Source organism: Trichosurus vulpecula, chromosome 2, assembly GCF_011100635.1.
Source record: "Trichosurus vulpecula isolate mTriVul1 chromosome 2, mTriVul1.pri, whole genome shotgun sequence".
Taxonomy (NCBI): Eukaryota; Metazoa; Chordata; class Mammalia; order Diprotodontia; family Phalangeridae; genus Trichosurus; species Trichosurus vulpecula.
Window position 1 is genome coordinate 88,245,917 of NC_050574.1, and position 23,115 is coordinate 88,269,031.

General features: G+C 39.3%; 1 protein-coding gene across 2 annotated transcripts in view; it reads right to left on the reverse strand.

Annotated features, from left to right (window-relative positions):
• The window catches only part of STIM1 (stromal interaction molecule 1), a 246,113-nt gene that overhangs the window by 71,656 nt on the left and 151,342 nt on the right, over positions 1 to 23,115 (reverse strand). For both annotated transcript variants that reach the window (XM_036744735.1, XM_036744736.1), the window contains exons 3-4: positions 16,707 to 16,821; positions 2,001 to 2,112 (exon numbers count right to left, since the gene is read on the reverse strand). In XM_036744735.1, the coding sequence (XP_036600630.1) occupies positions 2,001 to 2,112; positions 16,707 to 16,821 (227 nt within the window). The remainder of the gene's footprint in view (positions 1 to 2,000; positions 2,113 to 16,706; positions 16,822 to 23,115) is intronic.

Genomic DNA, 23,115 nt, shown 5'->3' on the forward strand with positions numbered 1-23,115 from the left:
TAATAGCTAAGATGTATTTTCTTACAACAATTCTAAAATTTTACCCTTTTGCAACTTCTACCCGTCTGTCCCTGGAACTTCCCTCTGGGACCAAACAAAGTTGAGTCTTATACCTTCTTCGACACAAATACCCTTTCTTAGATTGCTGGAAGACAGCTATTAAATTGAGGTTTGCTCCTTCTTCCCAACCACCCAACAGTCTTCTGTTCTCAAAGCTGAACATTCCAAATAACTTCACACTATCTTCATAAATCAAGAACTCAAGGCCCTTTACCATCCTGGTTGCTCTTCTATAGACATTCTTCAGATTATCAATGGCCTTCCAAAACTGTAGTGTCTAAAACCAAACACAATACTCATGGTATTACCCAATCAGGGCAGAATACAAGATTATCATGTAGATGTATATCATCTTCACATCATGTAGATTTCCCAACCCCTAAATTCCAGTGCCTTCTCTCTTTTAATTATTTCCTATTTATCCAATATACAGTTTGTTTGTACCATCTGTTCGCTTGTTGTATACTCCATTAGACTGTGAGCTGCTTGAGGGTGTGGCCTGTTTTTTGCCTCTTTTTGTATTCTTAATGCTTAGCACAGTGCCTGGCACTTAGCAGTTATTTAATATATGCTGACTTGTGCCAGAAAGGATTCTCTGAGCTGTCAATTCATTTACGACATTTCTCTCATAGATCTTTATGTAAGTATACTTCAGTAGAAAAAAAAAGTGCTAGATATTAAGTCCAGAGAGAGATGGGTTAGACTCCCACACCTCTGCTGCTTACTAAGAGTATGAGTATGAACAAGTCATACTTTTCTAAGCTTCAGTTTCTTCTTCTATAAAATGGGAACAATAATACTAGTATTACCCCCTCTCCCAAGGGACTGTTATCAAAAAGTGCTTTGTGAAACCTAAAGTGCCACATCCCACTGTCCTATGTTGAAGCCATTTTTGTTTTATTTTAGATAGTATTTTCATGTTCTGATTTGGGAAAGATGGGTAGAAGGAATTACAGAATACTTCCCTTTCTGTTTTGTTTGAACAACATTATTAGCTTGCATAATGAGCTAACAAAAGAAAACAGTCTGAAAGATTAAAGGTCATATACAAATTTCTGAGTTTCAGTGTTATCCTCCACTTCTTACTTTCCCTAACTGCATATCCAGTCAGTAGCAAAATCTTGTTTTTATCTTAAACACCTTGTAAAATGTATCCACTTCTCTCTATTCATATGGCTAGAAGTCCATTTAGAACCTCACTGCCTCTTGCCTGGTCTACTGAAATAGCCTTAAAATTGGTCTCGATGCCTTAAAAATCATTTCTTCTCCAATTCATTGTCTACACAGCTACCAAAATTGTTTTCCCAAAGTGAGGGCCTGACCATGACATTCCCCTAATCAAACTCTCCCCATAATAACCCTATAAGAGAAATAGTGCAAATATTATCCCTATTTTTCAAATCAGGAAAGCGAGGATCAGAAAGTTAACTGACTTGCCCCTAGTCAGTCATGCAACCAGGCAATATTGGGACCAGGAATAAAGCCAGAGAATTCTAACTTCAAGTACAATAGTCCTTCCATTCTATCAAGTTGCATCTGAGAAGGGGTATTAAAAATAATAACAACTTGCATTATCCATATTATGTGCATAATTCACATAATTATAATTACATTTTTAATGGTTTCTATAAAAACTACTAACCCAACCCTGAAATTCAGAGCAACGGTCACTGTCATCAACAGAACTCCCAGGCCAGTTCCTGTGAGGGGAATAGGCTCCCAGACAATATATCTGTTTAGGAGAATAGGTAAAACCCAGGCACCAACTGATCAGGAAACATGGTACAGAAAAGAAGTGACTCTGGGGAAGGCTAGATCTAAACTCAAACCCAAGTCAAGAGAAATGCCTCAAGTTAACTGGGACATCATCACACTAGTTTACAACAATGACTGTCCTCTCCCTCTCATTGCCCTCCCTCCTCCCTTTACCACATGCAGACCTTGGCATTGCGTGGCCACTGAGCTGCAGTTTCCGGAAGGTTTCCTCATACTGTGGTAACTCCACGTATGTGATCAGCCACTGTACCACCTCATCCACGGTCCAGTTGTACACTGTGGGAGAAAATAGGCAGGTGCCATTAGGGAGAATAAACCAAGCAGAGCATCTCATCATCAGCCCCTCAGAAGACAGACAGGGGAGTATCTTCCCTATAGCTAATCACATCTCTTTTCACCTGGGGCTAAAGGTGATTCCCCCAAGGCTTTTTCAGCTCCCTATGCCTAAGCCCTTCCTCAGGATGGTCCAAGTGAGCCTGAAGGCAATCGCTTGCCCAGTGCAGAGATCTATGGCTACAGGATGTTCTAATTACCTGCTGTTACTTTTCTACAATCTCTCCTCTGAGATATCACAATGTTCTGTACCTCTTCTAGACCAGGAATCATATTCTGCCTGGCATTTAACTTATGTGATTATGTGTCTTCCTACACTAAAGTTCTCAGATACTTCTCAGTGGCAAGGAGGTGATCCCGTGCTCTTAAAGGGCTATGGAAGTAGGGTAGGCTTTACCAAGCCAGAAAGTTTAGGCCCGAAGATGGACCAGATGTCTGAGGTCTAAAGGTTTGACCAGAGAGAAAAGGTTTATTATCAGAATAATGGCCACCAGGGGAGAATACCTTTCTTGATCAATGAAACTCATGAAGACCATCTACAAAGGCACAGAGGGACTGAAAATCATGTGAGTGAAGGGAAACTTTGGTTTTCAAAGAGTAATCTAAGGACCCCTAGTGTTCCTGGAGACCCTTTAAGAAACCCCTGAGGGCAGAACTATTTTCATAATAATAGTAAAATGTTTCAATTTCTAAAATGGCAAATATCAATACATTTAATCCACATAAACAAGGATCTTCGAGTGGTCCTCAATAATTTTTAAGAGCATAAGGAAGTCCTAAAACCAAAAAGTTTGAGAACTCCTGATCTATACCAACAAAAACATCAATCTTGTGAACTAAATTTAAGACATATATATATATATATATATATATATATATATATATATATATATATATATATATATATCTATGTATATGTCTCATATCTCCCCTACCAGACTAAGTTTTACGTATGTAACTATCACATTTTACTCATTTTTGCATCTCACATAGTGTCTAAGGTAGGAATGATAGGGACCTAGGTGGACTTAGTACAGACTTGCTGGATTGCACTGAACATAAACACAATTATTTCTCATAGTAAGCCTGGAAACCTGTTGGTGTTCAATGTAGAAGTTCTGATTCTAAAGCAAGGGACCAGGAAATGAGTTTCAAGAGGGAGGTTGTACAGAACACAAGGGCAAAGATGATGTAAACAAATTAAGACAAAGGCAATAGTTACCAGGCACGTCTGGACAAAGACAGAGGGATGAACGGGGGAGGAGTAAGAAACTCTGGGAGCTTGCGGAAGGACTGGGCTTGAATCTAGAAGGGAAAAGAAGAGAGATACAAATCCAGTTCCCAGGGATGGATTTGGACTCTGGGATCAAAAGAAGCATAATAATGATGCTCCAGTACTTCAAGGCCTCATAATTTCATCAGTATGAATCCTGACTTCACCAACTCAGGTTCCAACACCCTCCATACCTTAGGCAGATTGTTTCATGAGTTGCTATGGTCATAAAAATTCATCACTTGGTGATGAACCTTTCCACACACAGCTAAGCTTGTCCTTGGAAGAGAGACCCCTATAGTCCAGCACTAGGCCTGAAACCTTTCCAGTACTGCAGGACTTGACAGAGCTTGTATACCACTAACATAACCTCTGAGAACCCAGGTTCACCAATGAGCCAGTACAGAAGGATCTCAATCAAGAAATAGTTAATAATAATAACAATGGCTCCCATCATGGTTTATAAAATGCTCTCATTCTTACATTCAGCAAAGATTTATTAAGCATCTATTCTGCAATGAATTACGGTAGATACTGGGAAAGACAGAAGGATAACTAGGAAACGATCCTTTCCAATCCTTTATTTCATTTGCGCTCTATAATAATTCTGTGTATCAGACAGTGCAAGTGTTATTCTTTTTACAAATGTGGAAACGGAGGTTCAGAGAGGTTAAATAATTATAATAGATCACATTTATAAAGTGATTTTAGATCTACAAATTGTTTTCCTCACAACAACCTTAGTAGGCAAAAAGAATAAATATTGTGCCCATTTTCACAAAATCATAGCATGTTAGGGATGAAATCAATCTTAAGATCATCTATTCTACCTCTTATTTTATAGATGAAGAACCTGAGGCTTATAGGAGTTAGGAGACTTACTCAAAATTATGCTCCAAGTACATAGTGTCGACTTGAAAGTTTGGTCAAAAGAGGCAAACAGGCTAGGTGATATGTAAATTCATATTGTTTATTTCCTTAAAGCTAGCAGCATACATACATGTATGGAGTCAGATGAAATCTGTCTCAACAAAGAATGAGAAGGCTTAAATACATTTTAAAACAGTCCCAACTCAGCATGTCTGTGTCACCCAAATTTATGATCTCCATACATGTTTAACCATGATACAAGAAAAGCACTTTTCTTAATTGAATAGGTTGTAAAAACAATAAGATAAGAGAGTTGACAAAGTGTCGGTTGAAATTAAAACCAAGGACCTCTGTGTTTAATTTACCATTAACATGCCATAACATAGCATATGTCCATAAAATATTAAGATAATTAAAAGTCACATTATTCAAGATAGTGTCTCAGGTTACGGGTCTGATCCTTAATGGCCATCGACAGAGGAAAGAATGCTCTTAAATCAGCCCCATCTGGCCTTGTTAACATAGGAAGAGGTATCTGAGTTTACTCAGAGAACAAAGAAGCTGTTAGGTTCAGGCTCTTCTTCTGGTTGATTAATTCAGGCTCTGGCCCGTACTGAGGTTATTTAATTGATATTAAATCATTAGCAAAGCTGGAACCCAAGTCTTTTGGTTCTATGTCTAAAGCTCTTTTGTAGATGAAGAACCTGAGGTTCTGAGAGGTAATATGAATTATCTATAAACAAGATGGAAGCTGAACTCAGAGCTCTTCCTTCTAAATCCTGTGCTTTGTCCTCTACAATGCTGCTTTTCCAAGTAGAGTCACACAGTTAGGTAATGATGGAGCCAGACAGTAGAAGGTGTGAAAGGACAGGGCCAGAGACAGGTACCCAGCAAAATTCAAGAATGGAAGACCGGATTTTGTTCTCAGAGAAGAATAACCTCAGAATGATCTAGGCGGATGATCATTTCCATTCCCTGGAACAACACTGGGAGAGCCTGATGCTAGAGGCTGAGGAGATAGGAAGACATGACTCAAAAAGGCAAGTGGCAACCTGTGGAGCCCCCTCTACTGCCAAGGAAGCAACCTGCCTTCTCCACAAAGGCAACTTTCAGTTCTGCCATCAGAAGACAGAGGGTAGGAGATAATTTTCTGTGTCAGGGAAAGGCCTGAGGCAATCAGCTATTCAAATTTGATCTCTTGAGTCCAGGCCCAGGCAGGCAGCCCTAATAACCAAAGTCCATTGGTTTAGGTAGTAGATCTCACACCATTTGAACAGGAAAGTGTTTGTCATTTCCCCTGATATCACCTAGGGAAGTCATAAAGGAGCTTTCTTTCTTTTCCTGACACAAAGTTTATGGAAGGGGCTGACATCTGGCAACAGCAAGCTCTTTGGCACCTAACTTCCTGACCTTCAGCTTCTTCATCTGAAAAATGTGGTTAGATTAGATGGTTTCTGAGGTCTCCTCCAGTTCTACATCTATGATCAGATGATCCAGATGAGAGGTGTCAAACACATGGCCCACAACACTCCCAAGTACAGTCTAACCAATTAAAATGTAATTGGGAAATATTTAACAAAATAAATAAAAACACAATAAAACATAGATAATACCCCATTTCAAAACTAAGTCAATATGAAGCCCACTGGGATCCTTATGTACAGATTAGTGGCCCCCATTTGAGTTTGACACCACTGATCTAAATAATAAACACAATAACAATAACAGTCATTATTCCCCCAGGCATCATGACATAGTGAATAGAGTGCTGGACTTTGAGAAAACCCGGATGCAAATCCTACTTCTGACACTAGCAGTGTGACCTTTAAGAGCCTCAAACACTTACCTATTATTTGGACTTGCTTAAGTCATCCACTAGGCATTCCCCAGGTTGATGAAATTAATATTTCTTATATTGGCATAATTTTCTTAAAGTATATTCTCTGGATTTCTCCTTTCCTATCATATTCTGCCATGTAACTCACCTGTGCATTTGCCTCACAAATATTAAAAAAACTCCACTTATTAAGAATCTATTCTGTGATGATGAATACAGTAAAAAAGGCAACTGTCTCAGGAAGACAGGGACCATTAGAGTCTAAGAAGTGAACATAAATACTGATAAGCATAAGACAGGTGCAAATAAAGTACTATGTGAAGTTCAACCAATCAATCGATAACCATTTATTATTATTATGCTTATTATGTTCCAGACATTGGCTAAGCACTGAGGATAAAAAAGGCAAAGACAGTCCCTTTTGTCAAGGAGCTCACAATCTGCTGGTGGAGACAACATGCAAACAACTAGGTACAAACAAGCTATATACAGGAAGGAAGACATTAGAATGAAAGGGGATTGCGAAAGACTTCCTATAGAAGGTAGGATTTTAGCTGTGACAGGAGGCACATGGGGAGGGTGAGAATTTCAGGAGTGGGGGATGCCAGTGAAAATGCCCAGAGTGGAGCAGCTAGGTGGCAAAGGGAATACAGCACCAGCCCTGGAGTCAGGAGGACTTGAGTTCAAATCTGGCCTCAGACACTTGACACTTACTAGCTGTGTGACCTTGGGCAAGTCACTTAACCCCCAATTGCCTTGCCTTCCCCCTTCCAAAAAAAATGCCCAGGGTCTACAGATAGAGTCTCTTCTGTAAGAAACAGCAAGGAGGACTATAACTGGATCACTGAATACCTGGGGGATATAGGGTGTACAAAGACTAGAAGGATAGAGGGGAGGAAGGTTATGAAAGACTTTGAACACCAAACAGAGGATTTTGTATTTGATCTTAGAGATGACAGGACACCATTAGAGTTTATTGAGTATTGGGGGGATATGGTCAGACCTAAGAGTACTTTAGCAGCTGAGTAGAGTTGCACTGAAGTGGGGGGAGACTTGTGGCAGAAAGACCCCCAGGAGGCTATTGCAATAGCTCAGGCTTGAGGTGATGAGGGCCTGCACCAAATTGGGGGTAGTCTTAGAGGAGAAAATGGGCCATACACAAGAAATGTTTTGATGATAGAATCAACAGAACTTGGCAATTGAGTGGATATAGATGGTGAGAGCGTAAGAAGTATGACAAATAGGTTACAAGCCTGGATGGTTGAGACCATGGTGGTGCCCTTAACAATAACAGGGAAGTTAGGAAGAGAGGATGGTTTAGGGTAAAAGATAATTCAACTTCAGACATGTCAAGTCTAAGATATCTACAGCAGAGGTGTCAAACTCAAGGCTGTCCTTAAAACTCCCAGGTGTAGCCTGAACCAGATTAAAATGTAATTGGAAAATGTTGAATAAAACAAATCAAAATACAATATAACATAAGTAACGTTAATATGTGGTTTTCTAAGTCAATCTATGACCCACAGGTATTCATTTCTATTTGATTTTAATACCCCTGGGATATCCAGGTCAAGATGTCCAATAGGCAGTTAGAAATATGAGACTGGGTGTCATCAGAAGAAGTTAAGGCTGGATAAGTAGATTTAGGAAACATCTGCATAGAGATGATAACTGAATCCATGTGAGATGAAGAGATCACTAAGTGAAAGAGTATGAAGAAAGAAAAGGGCTCAGAACAGAGTCCCATGGAAACATGGCTAGTGGGTGTGACCTGAATGTAGAATCCAAGAAAGGAGACTGAGAAGGGGTCAGACGAGTAGGAGAATCATGAGATAGAAGTGTCACAAAAACTTAATAGACACTATCAAGGAGAAGATGTCAAAATCAAAGAGAAGATGTTGAAAATGTCAAACGCTGCAAAAAAGGTCAAGAATGTTGAAGACTGATATTTGGCTATTATGAGATCATTAATAACTTTGAGAAAAGCAATTTCTGTTGAATGATGATGTCAGAATCTAGACTGTGGATAGTCAAAAAGAGAGAAAAAAGAAAGTAGAAGCACATTATAGATGGCCTTCTCAAAGAGTTTAGTCACAAAAGAGAGAAGAGATAAGGGACAACAGCAGAGATGGGAAGGATGAAATGAGTTTTGGGGGGATAGGGGAGATATGGTCATGTTTGTAGACAGTAAAGAAGCAGCCAGTAGACAAGGAGAGATTGAAGATAAGTGGGAGAGTGGGGATGACAGAGGAGGCAATCTGTTGAAGAAGACAGGATGGAATGGGATCACTTGTGCATGTAGAGGGGTTTGCCTTGGCAAGGAGAAGGGCTACCTCATTATGTAAGTCAGGGGTAAAGGAAGGGATAGGAGCAAAAGGCATCTAGAAGACTTGAGTTGAGGAGGAGGGGAGAAGAAGCAGCTCTCAATGAATGGCCTTAATTTTTTCAATGAAAAATGAGCAAGATTTTGAGCTGAGAGGATGGACTATGGGAATGAGGAGGGATAAAAAGATGCTGTGGTGAATGAGAAAGTGAGAACGTAAGTCAATTCAGGAAGTATAAAAGAATTGCCTTGCTGCAGTGAGGGCCCAGTTCTGTATCTGTAGTGGATCTAGTCAGCATGATTGCATAATTTTCCCCAGTTTTGTTTAGCAGCATGTATGTAGGGGTGAAGGCAATAGATGATGGGAATAATCCAGGGCTAAAGTTTAGCAATACAAGATTGGTGATACAATAAGAGGGCAAGTGACTCAAGAGAAGAAGCCAGTGTAGAGTTGAACTGGTTCACTAAGAGGTCAAGATGAGGAAGGTAAGAGAGTATAGCCAGTTTAGGGGTAATGGCCTCAGAAAGAACTAAGGGGCCATGTTACTGGAGGTCACAGTAAAGACAAAGATCAGGATTTGAAGTTGCAAGAGAGACAACAGATTGTAATCCAGATAAGAGAATTTCAGAAGTGGAGCATTTGTGAGTGATAGCAAGATCAAGACAGAGTATGACTGTAGGTGAAGTGGGATGGAGATGTACATCTTGAGAAATGAACAAGCTGAGGAACTAAGAGGTAAGGGTGTTTCAGGAATATCAATATACATGTGGAAGTCCCCTAGTATAAGGGCAGGCATTAGATAGGAAAGAATGACTGTGATCTAGGCACTGAACTCAGTGAGGAAAGAAGGGAAATATCCTGAATGTTGGTAGACAATAGCTACCAGAATTTTAATTGGGTAATAGATGTGGACTGAGTGAACCTTGAAGGATGAGAGACTACTGAGTGATGGAGGTAGAAAAAAAGGTTAGAAGTGGTCATGGGAAGCAAGGAGTATGCCTAATCCCCCACTCTGACCAGTGAATTGGGGGGAATAAGCAAAAAGGCAGCCAGTGCTGGAAAGGGTGGCCAAGGAAGCTGTGTCATCAGGAGGGAACCAGGTCTCTCTGAGAGCCAGAATATAATAGCAATAGGGAGGGAAAAAATTTTAGATAAAAGCAAGTTTGTTAGATATGGAGCACATATTCCAAAGAGCACAGTGGAAAGGGTGGACAGCTTTAGAGTGTAACACTGGGGAGGCTGGGTTGAGAGGCATAGGAATAATGGAGTGGGCAGTGGCAATGTAGAATAGAATTTATATAATGATAGCTGAGGGTTCAAGATCACTGGGATGGGAAGGGTATGATGAGGGGGTAATTTACTCTTTGCTGGATGAATTTAGGAAGGTTATTAAAACATCACTACAGGTTTGGCCTCAGGGTAGTGTGCTTGCAGAGTGTTAGGCAGTTCAAGAAAAAGGACCAATGCAGAGAGCTGATGGAATAGCATTTCTCTCCTATCCCCATAGGCAGAATAAGTCAAGCCAAGAGATAGGTGGGGGGAGCAGGAAGGAGTGGGCTCTTTCTGCCCTACCCCCTCCCAGGCCAGAAAGGTCCCTGGCAATGAGGAAGAGCCAGACCAGAGCACCAAAAGATGATAGAATAGAATCTCTCAAATTCCCTATGAAACAGCCTAAGCAAAGCCACTCTGATGTGAGAACCAGTGACCTCTCTTCCTTTATTATCCCTTTCTCTGCCTTCAAAGGACCAACCCAGAAGCCAGTGATTCAAAGCTCAAGTCTGTAGACAGCCCAAGTCAGGATGGGATGGGGGGATGTGGGTAGGCTCTTGAGATAAGAGGAACCCTTCCTAAAGTGCAGACTGAAGTCAACAGCAAGCTACAAATCCTAGTAGTAGCCTCCCTCAGGAGCAAAGTCTAGTTGGTTAAAAAAAAACCTCTGACCTATTTGTGCCTTAAGGCTCTCTAATGATAGACCTCATAGAAGAATATCCATGAGCCTTTCCTATCTCAGAAGAAATGATACCAATTGTATAAAAAAAATAAGCCAAGGAAAGGTGCCAAATTTCAAGAGCCACTGATTACTACTCTGAATGGCCATACCTGTTCCCAACCCACAATGTTCACTTCAGCTCTTCTGGAGAGCGCTGTGTGATGGCTGTAGCCCTTGCCAACTACTTGTCCCTGTGATATCTCAGGAAGGACGAGTCTGGGGTCTGGCCATCACATCCTATCTGCTCTGGGACATTTCCTTTTGGCTAGTTACCCAATATTTTTTCAATTTGGGCCCTGCAGGGCCCTTTGTTTTCTTGCAGGACATCTGAGGCCTGACCCTACATCTGCCTTCTTCGAGGGCTGGGCCACCTTCAAAGCACCAGCCCCACCAGGACCTCTTCATGAAAACCAGGGCTACAACTGGCCTTGATTGCTGATTGTGGCAGCAGCCATCTGCCTTCCTATTTCTGAAGAATCACCCCTGGGGCTTGATAAATGGAGTACTGAAGGGCAAGAATCCAAGAGTTATTGACTCCTCTTGAGCAGAAGGAAAAGTAGAAAATTGAGTAGTTAAAATGCCATGTCAGAGAGCACTTCAGGGAAAGAGAAAACATTTTGTGTCCTTCCCCTGGTGTTATGTCAGCACATAATGGCTGTGAAGTCTAACTAATTGGTTTTAAGATACACTTAGCAAAGACATTTCTAAACATTCAATACAAAAGAATAAACATCTCTCTTGGTTTTGTTTATTTGAAAGCACAAGGGGCCAGCCAACTCTTTCTTGCTCTGAGCTTTGAAGTGGTTTGGATATGAGTCTGATGACACCTGCCCACCCATGAGTTTTCAACAAGCAGATTCCAGTTGCTCATGAATGCCTTTCTTCAACAAAAACCCTTTACGTATTTGATTCCAACACAGATGCCTTTCATGGAGCTGAAGCTCCTGAGGGTAATGGTAAAGAGACAGGACCTCAGGCAGGAAGAGAACTGGCTTTCACAGTCATGTCTCAACCTGAAGCCCCATCTGGAGCTTCTTTCTACTTTATAATGGGCTGAAGCGCAAAGCTGTTGGAATGGCAGCCTCTTCTGTCTCTCCTGTTGCAACTAGCTTATGGCTGACCCAGGAAGGATGGCTCTATCCCTAAATCCTTTCTTTTCAGCAAGGCTACTTGAGCCACTAGTTTGTAGCTATGGAGAAAGAAATCAGAGATAGCCTGGGAAGCTAAAATCCTTGGTAATGGTTTATCAAGCCACATATGGGACCCTACAGAAACTCAGAGCTTTATCACTGATTATCTCATCTTAGCCAGTCCAAAGGCTTCCCATTCCTTCACAGGAATGGGTATAGAAGTGGAGCTTAACTTGTCAGAGAATGTTAGAAGTAGAAAAGAATTCCACACACCCCCACAACCTTCATATTACAGAAAAGGAAACTGAGGCTCAAGGCAGGGGAAGGGGGTGGGTGGAGAAAACTGTACCTAAGATCATAAAGTTAAAAAGTAACAGAATTGGGACTCAAATTAAGGAGCACCATACTGCCCCTTTTAGTGCCTTGGAAGAAATCAGGCATGAGTGAGCAACATAGCCCTCACTATCAAGAATAGCAACCCTGTGACAGAAAAGAAAAATAAGGTATTGGGGGAAGGGGATAAGGGGAGAGAGTCTAAATAAAAGCAAGAGAAGCTCCTCTACTTCCCCAATAGATCAGCCCATTCTGTTCCCTTCCCCACTATTGAGAGTGCCTTAGTTGCCAAGTTCAAATCCCTGACACCACCTCCTCCCACCCCATTCCTCCATTTAACACTAGAGTAGTACACCTTGTCCACTGGCACCTGACAAACTCTTTCCCTCAGTTGGGTGTCCAACAGGTAAAGGCAGGTGATATAGGCCTTAAAAATATCATATACCATGGGAAAAGGAACATTTATTAAAAAAAATACCTACTATGTGCCAGGCACTATGTTAAGTACTTTATAAATATTATCTCCTTTGATCCTTACAACGACCCTGAAAGATAGGTGATTATCTCCATTTGAAAGTTGAGGAAACTGAGGCAGACAGAGGTCAAGTGACTCACCTAGGGTCACACAGCTACTAAATGTCTGAGATAGATTTGAACTCCAGTCTTCCTAACTCTAGGCCCAGCCGTCTAACTGCTGGGCAATCAAGCTGCTCCCAAAATGTTGTATTGAGACTGTGGTTCAGAGTATCATTAAGGCAGCATCTGGGAAAGATGGAAAGGTTTATGGAAGAGAAAAAAGGCAGGCCTACCCTTTGCGTTAATGATATGGGAAAGTTTATGGACTGACTGGATGTGTATACATGAACCTCAGTTGTTAATACCAGTGACAGAAGTTATTTCTTCCCCTACACTCAGCCTTGCCAAGTTCACTGAGGAACTCCAGGGGGCCTATTTCCTATTAAAACATGGGAAGTTGTTGAAAGTGTGTGGCTATGGCTTTCCTCAAGCGACAGAACTCAGAAAATCTGCCTTTTTCTATACACTTTACCCTCTTCACTCTGACTTCAGAGGCTTTGTCTGGAAGGTTATAGGACTGTTAGCCTGAAAAGTTGTTTCCTTGGACATAGAGGCCCTGGGTCTAAGTACTAAGGAGGGAGTTGTTAGACCACCCATCTAATAATAATAATAATAACTCACAATTCTTTAGTGCTTTAAGTCTTACAAAGTACTTTTTTCATCATCACCTTTGTAAGCAGTACAAGATTTATTGTCTTCATTCTCCATATGGGAAAGCAAGAACTTAGAGAGGGATTAAATTACTTGTACAATTTCAAGGTTGCAAGATGCCACAGAAATGACTGCCCCAGAACCCATGGCCCAAGAGTTATTCACTCAGCAAACACTTATTAAGTGCGTACTAGATGCAAAGTACTGTTTTCACCTTTAAGAGAGATAAATTTATGTAAGACAGAGTCACTGCTCTCATCAAGCATAAGATGAGATACTAACATAAACTTTTATCAACTAGGTATATGACCTTGGGTAAATTACCTTACCATCTCTATGCTTTGATTTCCTTATCGATCAAAGGAGTCCCTATTCTTCTTCCTTCAAATGACAGTTGAAAGGATCTACTGAAAGGCTAAATATGGATCACAGAATCTCAGAATTGGAAAGGATCTGAGAGGCCAGCTGGTCCAACCTATCAATCTCTCTAAAATATACTTGACAGGTAGTTCTCAAAGAGTCTTCACTCTAAGACCCTAAGTGAGGATGAATTCACTATTTCCTATAGTAGACATTTCCACTTTTCAATAGCCCTACTTATAAGGAAGTTAATACCTTAGAGGCCACTTTATCCCTAATTAACCTCATTTTACAAAGGAGAATACTAAAGTCCAGAGAAAGGAAAGATCTAATCCTAATCTATGGTAGTCGTTTCCACTTCTCAATAACCTTAAGTGTTAGGAAGTTAAGACCTTAGAGATCATCTAGTCTCTAATTAATCCCCTCATTTTACAAAGAAGAAAGCAAAAACCCAGAGAAGGGAGAGGACTCATCCACAGTCATATGATGAATTGAGGCAGAACCAAGACTCAAATCTACATCTCTTAACTACAAGATTCCAAGATCAGTGCTGTTTCTCTGGCAACTTCACCTCTCCCAATCCACCTATCCCTATCTCCCCACCTCCCAAGCTCTGATTTAAAGACAGTAGAGACTGTGTATTTAAGATAATATAAAGAGCTTAAACAGAATGGGAAAATTTTCTTAGGCTTATTCTTTCTAGAGGCTGATCTTGGGTTGATGGAATATTAGGAAGGGGCTTGGCACAATCAATCTATGGCAGTTTAGATACCACAAAAGTATAGGTTCTGCTTTGCCCCCAAGAAGTCCTAAGGAAACAGGGAAAAAGAAAAGCTAGTTGAACTAAACCCCAAAGAATTCTTACCTTAAAATGATTTTGGCCCAGAAAATGAGGCAGGGGAAGGGGAGTTATAGACACAACAAATATTAGGTAGACACTGGTTTTTTTCTACTTTCAAACTATGAGGACCCAAGCAGATTAAAAGCTCCTTCCTGTCTGGTAAACTTCCCCAATCATCAAACTATAGCACTTGCTGAGATAGATGGGTGAATGAGTGGGCACGAGTGACATGCCCACAGTGGTTTCCTGACCTTCTAGTTCCCTAACAAGGGAACTAGAGAATAGGTCCTTTGTGGGTACCCTCCTTGCAGGGGAAGGCCAATAAAACCAAACAGTGACATGGCCAGCCAAAGCTTTCCAAAAGCTGTACTAGTCCCAAGGTCAGGAATAGTTTTCTCCAGACTCCAGCAACCCCAGCAGTGCAGTGTTCCCACGAACACACCTCATCAGCCTTTCATAATAGTAATAACAGGTTTATAAAGCATATTCTCCACAAAAGTTCTGGATGTAGTACATATATCCACATAACTATACATACTTTCATGTAGTCACCATCTGTCTCGTTCAAAACGACAGCATAAGAGTTTATGATTTGTTCTATTTAGGTAATGTTACATCGACAGAATTTCTCTAGTCTACCAGTCTATTAACTCGTGTTTTTAAAAAAGGAAATGCTTTTGCTTTGTTCTTAATGAGGCTGATGGCTCCTAATAATATCTACTTCCTTTTCCAGATATTAAAAAACCATCCCTTTAATAATATGTTCCAGAACTCTGACAAGAAGTGAAGTCAAACTCACTAGCCTAGATTAGGCAGACCCTACCTCTTTCCTTTTTTTGAAAATTGGGACATTATATCCCAATCTTCACCAAAGGTTTACCTTTTTCATCCCCAGACAATGGTAAGAAAATTAAAGGGGAAGCCAAAGATATGTGAACATTAATTAAAGAAATATAAACTCCATGACAATACTTAACTACACATTTTCTTTCTGAAACACTAACTGGTTCTGTCACCTTGAGCCAGTCACTTTCCTTCTTTGGGCCTTAATATAATTATCAGAAAATTAAGAAAATTGGAACTTATGACCTTTGTGACCCATTCCAGGTTTGAAACTCAATGATTTTCAAGGACATTAGGACTCTGTCCTCAATACTGAACCATAATAGTCTGGGCATCATTTCTTTCTGGTTTTCTCAAGCCCAAACCTTCCTGGCATCATCATTCTTCTTTGCCTTCCTTGGTCATGGGAAGTGGTCGTCCTGCCATTAGTAGAGTACCTACTATGAAACAAGAGGAAGCTTGGGAAAGAGAAGCCAGAACCAGGCAGAACTAATAAAATTCATTCTCTCATTCTCTTCAAGAACTCCTTCAGGAAACCTGAACCTCTGCCAAGGGTCCAAGCAGGGAAAAGAAATTTACAAGTACAACCCCTAAATTCATTCACCAGAAACCTTCAACGATTCTTCAAGATCTGAAAGCACATTTCTCCTGGTAGTGAGGGATTCAAGTTCCTCCACCATTAAATCCCAGTTTATCTCTCCATTCTTATAATAGCTTATTACACTCTTTAAGTATCCTGCACTACTTCTAAGCTGGTTCCTTCACTAGCTGCCATACATATCTAGCATTTCATTTCTTCTACATTTCTTCATGCCATTCCTTAACAATGAAATGTCCCTTCCCCCAATCTCTATTAAAATCCTATCTGTACTTCATGGCCCCATTCAAATGTCATGTCCAGAAGGGTGCTTTTCCCAGTCCACCCACCTCCTGCTCAGAAATTATTTTCCTTCCCCTGGTTTGCACCACTCATATAACCATCATAATTTATTACATTATAGTTATTTATGTGTCATACCTTCTTACAAGACTGAGTGCCATGAGGGCAGAAACTGTGTCTTATAACTTCTGCAGCAATGCATTCTCTAAGCACAATTATCTGCATGAATCCAAAGTGCAATAAAAAGAGCCTTAGACTAGGAGTCAGGAAACCTAAATTCAAATCCTGACTGTGATCTTTACTGTTTCATCGTGGATAAGTCAATTTACTTTTCATAGCCTCTATTTGTAAAATGAGGATAATAATTTTTTTTTACTATTTCTTTCATTAACGTATTGTGAGGAAATTATTTTGTAAACTTTAAAGTATTTTACAAATATGGGCTATAATATAGTTGCATTCATTTGGGAACATTATTAATACTACCTTCAAAAATGTTTTCTCCTTCCCTTTTGCACTTAGTCTCTGAGTTGTCTTCATGAGTTTACCTTTTCTAAGGGCCATTCATTTTGGGACAAAAGTCAGGTCCCTCTTCCCCCATGTTTTGTTTCGATAGGTCAATGCTTTACCTTCTGAGGCCTTCCATGCCTTCCATAGGTCCTCCACACTAATGAGCTTATCCTCCCCATGGAACGTGCTGTGCTTCACTGTTGGGTCATGGTAGTTGAGGTCTTCCCTCAAAAACTGGGAAAGAAATACACAAAAGTCACACAAACATATAGGAAAAATGAAGTAAAACATATCCCTTGCAGGAATCCTTTCCTACCTCGTCCCAACCATCACTGATCTCACCTTCTTCTGAAATCCCTTGGTCCTTAGATTTTGTATCCTTTCTTTCGGTACTTAATAAATATGCCCTGGTAAGACTTGCCATCTTTTGTCTTGTCTTCTTCCTCGAGGGCAGTAACCAGATATTCTATGTCTTTAGACACGCAGTAAACACTCAATAACTATTTGGTAAATAACTTTTATTCAATAACTTTCATTTTGGGATAATTCTCCAACTCCAAATGCTAAAACCAGCCTTTGACATTAAGATAAGACTATCAGATCCACTGCCATTCTTGTCAATACCATGACTCGGGGTATGGAAGCAAGATGAAAAGCATGATGGCTAAGGATAGTAGTGAAATAGATGCAATTAGGAGCATGTGAAGGCAGTGAATAACGAAGAGATTTAAAAAAGAAAATGTAGTGCCTGTTAATGGTAGTTTTAAGACTGATCACTATCAATCAACATGTATTTATTAAGCCTACTATGTGCTAGACACTGTGCTAGGCTCTAGGACCTCTTAGCAGATTTGTTTGTAGAGAATAATTCAGGGCAGAGTCAAGATGGCAAAATGAGAGGAAACATTAGAGTCTAGCTCCCCTGCTATACCTCTTCAACAAAGATCTAGAGGATGTTCAAGAATGAATTCTGATCAGGGAAGCCAAGAAGTCACAACGAGTCATTTTTCCAGCCCAGGGCAACTTAGAGAAACAGCGAGGTCTGTAGATACTGGGGAAGAGGGTTAGCAGGAGTGTGCAGTAGCTGTGGTGGGAAGCAACGTAGCCCAAAGACTGAGAGATCCATGAGACGGCACCAGAAAGACATCCCAGGGGATCCCTGAGCAAAGGCTAAGTACAGGAATGGGTGTCACCATTTGAAAGCTCTGTTGCCCACCATTCAGTGTTGTGTCACAGATCCAGGGTGGAGAAAAGTGGTTCTGAGTGTTGCCCCTAGTTATGTACTGAGCATTGAACGAGTTCTAGGAAGCAAATGATAGCTATGGGATACTGATGTCAGGAGCAGAGTGCAGTGTCCCAGACCAAAGAGGAGATGGCAATTTAGTTGCCTTGAACCTGGAGAGCTTCCTAGAGGGCCAGGAGTGGCTGAAACAAGCAGCAGTCTTCTGATACAAACCAGAAACACATTGAGAGACCTAAGCCTGGGTCAGGAACTTGCAGAATTCCGACCAGGAGGGCAGTAAACAGACTTCCTCTTCCATCATACTACTCTGAGAGACCTGAAAGCTTGGAAGTCCTGAGCCAGAGTTGTGAAAAAGCAAAAGGACATTAAGATGACAGAAGCTCAGACCAGACATCCCCACTCCCGAAATGTGCAGAGCCCAGCATTACCATAAAGTCCAAAGTACAAAAGTAGACTGGAAGAATGAGCAAACCATAAAGGAGCACAGAGCTTGAAATACGACCCTCCAGAAGGCAAAGATGTAGGCTGACAACCAAGAATAACCTATGTAGCAAAACTGAGTATAATACTACAAGGGAAAAAAGTAGACCTTTAATGAAATAGAAGAATTCCAAGCATCCCTGATGAAAAGATCAGAGCTGAGCAGAAAATGTGACAAACACACAAAGCAGTGAAGAGAAGCATAAAAAAGGTAAACATGAATGAGAAATCATAAGAGACTAAAAAAGGCTAAATTGTTTATATTCTTATGTAGGTATATGATAAACATAGCCCTCATCATCAGGAGTTATAGAGGAAGTCTAATTACACAGAAGGCTTGGGTGTAATTTTGTTGTGGTTGGATAATCTCAAGAAAAGAATGGAATAGGTGAGGAAGAGGAATGCACTGAGAGAGGGGGGAAAGGAGAGGAAGAATGAAGAAAACTATCTTACATAAAGGGGCTGTGCAAAAAAGTAGTTTATACAATGGTGAGGGGGAGAAAAGGGAGGGAAGAGACAATACCTAAATCTCACTCTCATCTAAACTGGTTAAAGGAGGGAAGAATACATGGTTGGGAACAGAAATGTATCTTGCTCAAAGTATAAATAAGAAAGAAAGGGGGTTACGGGAAAAGGAGTGAACAAAAAGGAGGGCAGATAAAGAGAGATTAGTCAAAAGGAAAACAGACTCAAAGAGGAGGCAGTGAAAAAAAAGAGAAGGATAAGCATATGAGAATAGGATGGAGGGAAATACACAGTTAAAAATAATAATTGTGAATGTGAATGGGATGAATTTACCCATAAAGTGGAAGAGGAAAGAAGAACGGATTAGAAACCAGAATTCAAGAATATGTTGTTTACAATAAACTCACTCGAAATAGAAAAAAATACAGAATTAAAATGAAGGGTTGGAGCAGAATCTATTATAATTCAGCTGAAGTAAAAAAAAATCTTCGAATAACAATCATACTCTCAGACAAAGCAAAAGCAAAAAATATACCCAACTAAAGGAAATGAGCAGGGAAATGACATTTTGCTAAAAGGTACCATGGACAATATCAATATTAATTATAATAATATCAATACCAAACATATATGCACCAAATGGCATAATATCTAAATTCTTAAAGGAAAAGTTAAATGAGCTATAAAAAGAAATAGTAAAGCTATAATAGTGATGGACCTCGATGAACCCCTCTCAGACCTAGATATATCAAATAAAAATAAGAAAAAAGTCAAGTTCGATATACAAGACATCTGGAGAATACTGAATGGAAACAGAAAGGATTATACCTACTTTTCTACTGTGCATCAAACACTCACAAAAACTGACTATATATTTGGGCATAAAAACCTGATAAACAAATTCAAAAAAGTAGAAATGTAATGCAATAAATATTACATTTAATAAAAGGCCATTGAAACAAAGAATAAAAATTAATTGTAAACTAAATAACTCCTCCTAAAGAAGGGGTAAGTCAAAGAACAAATCATAGAAGCAATCGATAATTTCATTAAAGATAACAGCAACAAGACAACATACCAAAATTTGTGGGATGCAGCCAAAGCTGTACTTAGGGGAATATTTATAGCTCTAAATGCTTACATCAACAGAAGAGAAAAAGAACAGATCAATGTAGTGGCACACAACTTAAAAAACTAGAAAGCCAACAATTTTAAAAAATAACAATTAAACATCAAAATAGAAATGCTGAAAATCACAGGAGAGATTAAAACTAGGAGCTGGTTTTATGAAGAAAAAAAATTAAAATATATAAATCACTGGCTAATTTGATTAAGAGGAAGTAGAAAAGAAAATTATAAGTATCAAAATTAAAAAGGTTAATTCATAACAATGAAGAAGAAACAAAAACAACTATTAAGAGTTATATTGCCCAAATATTAGCTAAAAAAACTGACAATCTAAATGTAAGGGAAAAATATTTACAAAAATATAAATTGTCCAGATAAGCAGGAAATAGAACACTTTAACCACCCTATCTTAGAAAAAGAAATTGAATAAACCATAAATGAACTCCCAAAGAAAAAACCTGAGGTCCAGATGGATTTCGAAGTAAATTCTACAAGACACTTTAAGAACAATTAATTCCACTACTGTATAAACTGTTTTTTTAAGATAGGTAAAGGGGGGATCCTACCAAATTCCTCCTATGACATAAATATAGTTTAGACTCCTAAACCAGGGAGAGTTAAAACAGAGCAGGGGAAAACCTACATATCAATTTCTCTAATGAATGTTGATGCAAAATTTTTAAATAAAATACCGTCAAGGAGATTACAGCAATACATAATAAAGATCATACGCTATGACCAGGTTCAGTATTAAGAAAACTCTGAACATAACTGACCATATTAATAACAAAAGAAAACAAAATCATTTGATTAAATATATACAGAGGCTTTTGATGAAATATAACACCCACTCCTATTAAAAAAATAAACCACCTGAAAGCATAGGAATAAATGAAGTTTTCCTTATAATGAAAAGTAGTATCTATTTAAAAACAAAAGTAAGCATTAGCTATAACAGGGATAAGTTAGAAGACTTTACAATAAGATCAGAGGTCAAGTAAGAATGTCTATTATCACCATTACTATTTAATATTGTACTACAAATACTGGCTCTAATAATAAAACAATAAGAAATTGAAGGAATAAGCATAGACAAGGAACAAAAGTATAGCTTTTGCAGATAATATGATGGTTGGCTTAGAGAACCTTAAAAGAGTCAACTAAAAATACTAAATGAATCAATGAACAACTTCAGTAAAGTTGCAGAATATAAATAAACCCATATAAATCATCAGTATTTCTGTATATTACCAACAAAATCCATCAAGAAGAAAACAGAAAAAGAAACTCAATTTAAAATAATTATGAATAGTATAAAATACTTGGAAGCTACCTGCAAAAACACACACAGGAACTATATTAACACAATTATAAAACACTCTTCATGCAAATACAGATTTAAACAATTAGAGAAATATTAAGTGCTCATGTGTAGGCTGAACCAATGTAATAAAAATGAGAATACTCCTCAAATTAATTTGCTTAGTGCCCCACCAATCAAACTACCAAAGAATTACTTTATAGAGCTAAAAATAATAACAACAAAAGGAACAAAAGGTCAAGAATATCAAGGAAGTGAATCAATGAAAAAAAAGTGAAAAGGAAGCAGACCTAGCAATCACCAAATCTCAAACTATACTACAAAGCTGTAATCATCAAAGCAATTTGTTACTAGGTAAGAAATTAAGAGGTTCATCAGTGTGACAGATTAGGCACACACTATAGAGAACTGATAGAGTTAAGAGTGCAAACTGAAGTATATTTTCCTCTCTTTCTTTGGACACATCTAACGTAGGAATCTGTCTTGCATGACGATGCATATTTGTTTTTCTTTCCTTCTCAATGGGGTTGGGGAGGTAGAGAATTTGGAATTGAAAACAAAATGAAATGAAATTTTAAAATAAACAAAATGGGGGGGGAGAGGGGGAGAGAGGGAGAGAAGGAAAGAAGTAGAGAGGAAGAGCTTCACATATTGGTCTCATGTCACTTTTTTGCAAAAATTTTTGTCATAAAATCTGTGAAAATTATGCAGTGAAATACGGTACTCACTGTTCTCCAAACTTATGTCATTAATGGCATCACTCCCTCCAACTCCAACAAATATAGACAAATTAAAAATTAGAAAGCCTCAAAAACACTGAGTAGAAAGTCTATGGAACATTTATAGATGGACATAGATAAGAATCTCACACAATTAAGCACGCAAGGAAGGGCTGTAAGATCTGTGAGTATCCACATAGTTCCATCTAAGTAACCCTCTTCCTCCTTCTGTTTTCCAATTCCAAGTATAGAATAAATACTTAATAGGCTTGCTGAGATTAGGCAGAGTCAAGACAGTAGAGTAGAGGCAGGGGCTCACCTGAGCTTTTCCCTAAACCCCTCCAAATACCTTTAAAATAATCCTTTATGCTCACCTTTTTCCCCTTTTTTTTCTCTTTTGTTTTTGTCTTTTTTTTTGGTTTTGTTTCTTCTTTCTCATGATTCATTCCATTGGTCATAATTCTTCTTTACAACTTGACTATTGTGTAAATAAGTTCAATGTGAAGTTATATGTAGAAGATATATCAGATTCCATGCTGTCTTGGGGAGGGAGGAGGGGAGAAGAAAATCTGGAACTCAAAGTTATGTGGAACTGAGTGTTGTAAATTAAAAGTAAAAAAATCTTAAATATATAAAAAAAGATCCTAAACAAATTCTAGAGCAGCAAAACCCACAAAAGGACAGAGTGAAAAAAATTTCCAGCCCAAGATGACTTAGAGGGTCAGCAGGAAAGGTCGCACCTGGGTGAGAGTAAAGCACAGTCCAGTACAGGCTGTGCCAGCACAGCCCCAGCTCCAGCAAACCAAGAGCAGGCCTTGGGAGTGACTGAATCAGTAGTGGCAGCAGTAGCACATGCTTCTGGTGCTCTCAGCCCACAGATGTTAAGGTGGTTGAACAACTGGTCAGAAGGAGACTAAAGGGGTCTTTTTGCTAACACTGAAGCAGGACTCTGTTGCTTTGACCATACTCAGATCTGGGTCCTGGGTGGCAGTCCCAGGGTAAGGAGGGGCACTAGCATAGCATAGCTTACAGTCACAGCGGAGGTGGGACCCTCCTCACAGTTCCAGGGCAAAAAAGAATGCTTACAGTCTCTCATAGACCAGAGCACAGACCAGTAGAGGAGTAAACACCTCTCCTTAGATCATATCACCTTGGAAGAACTGAAAACTTAC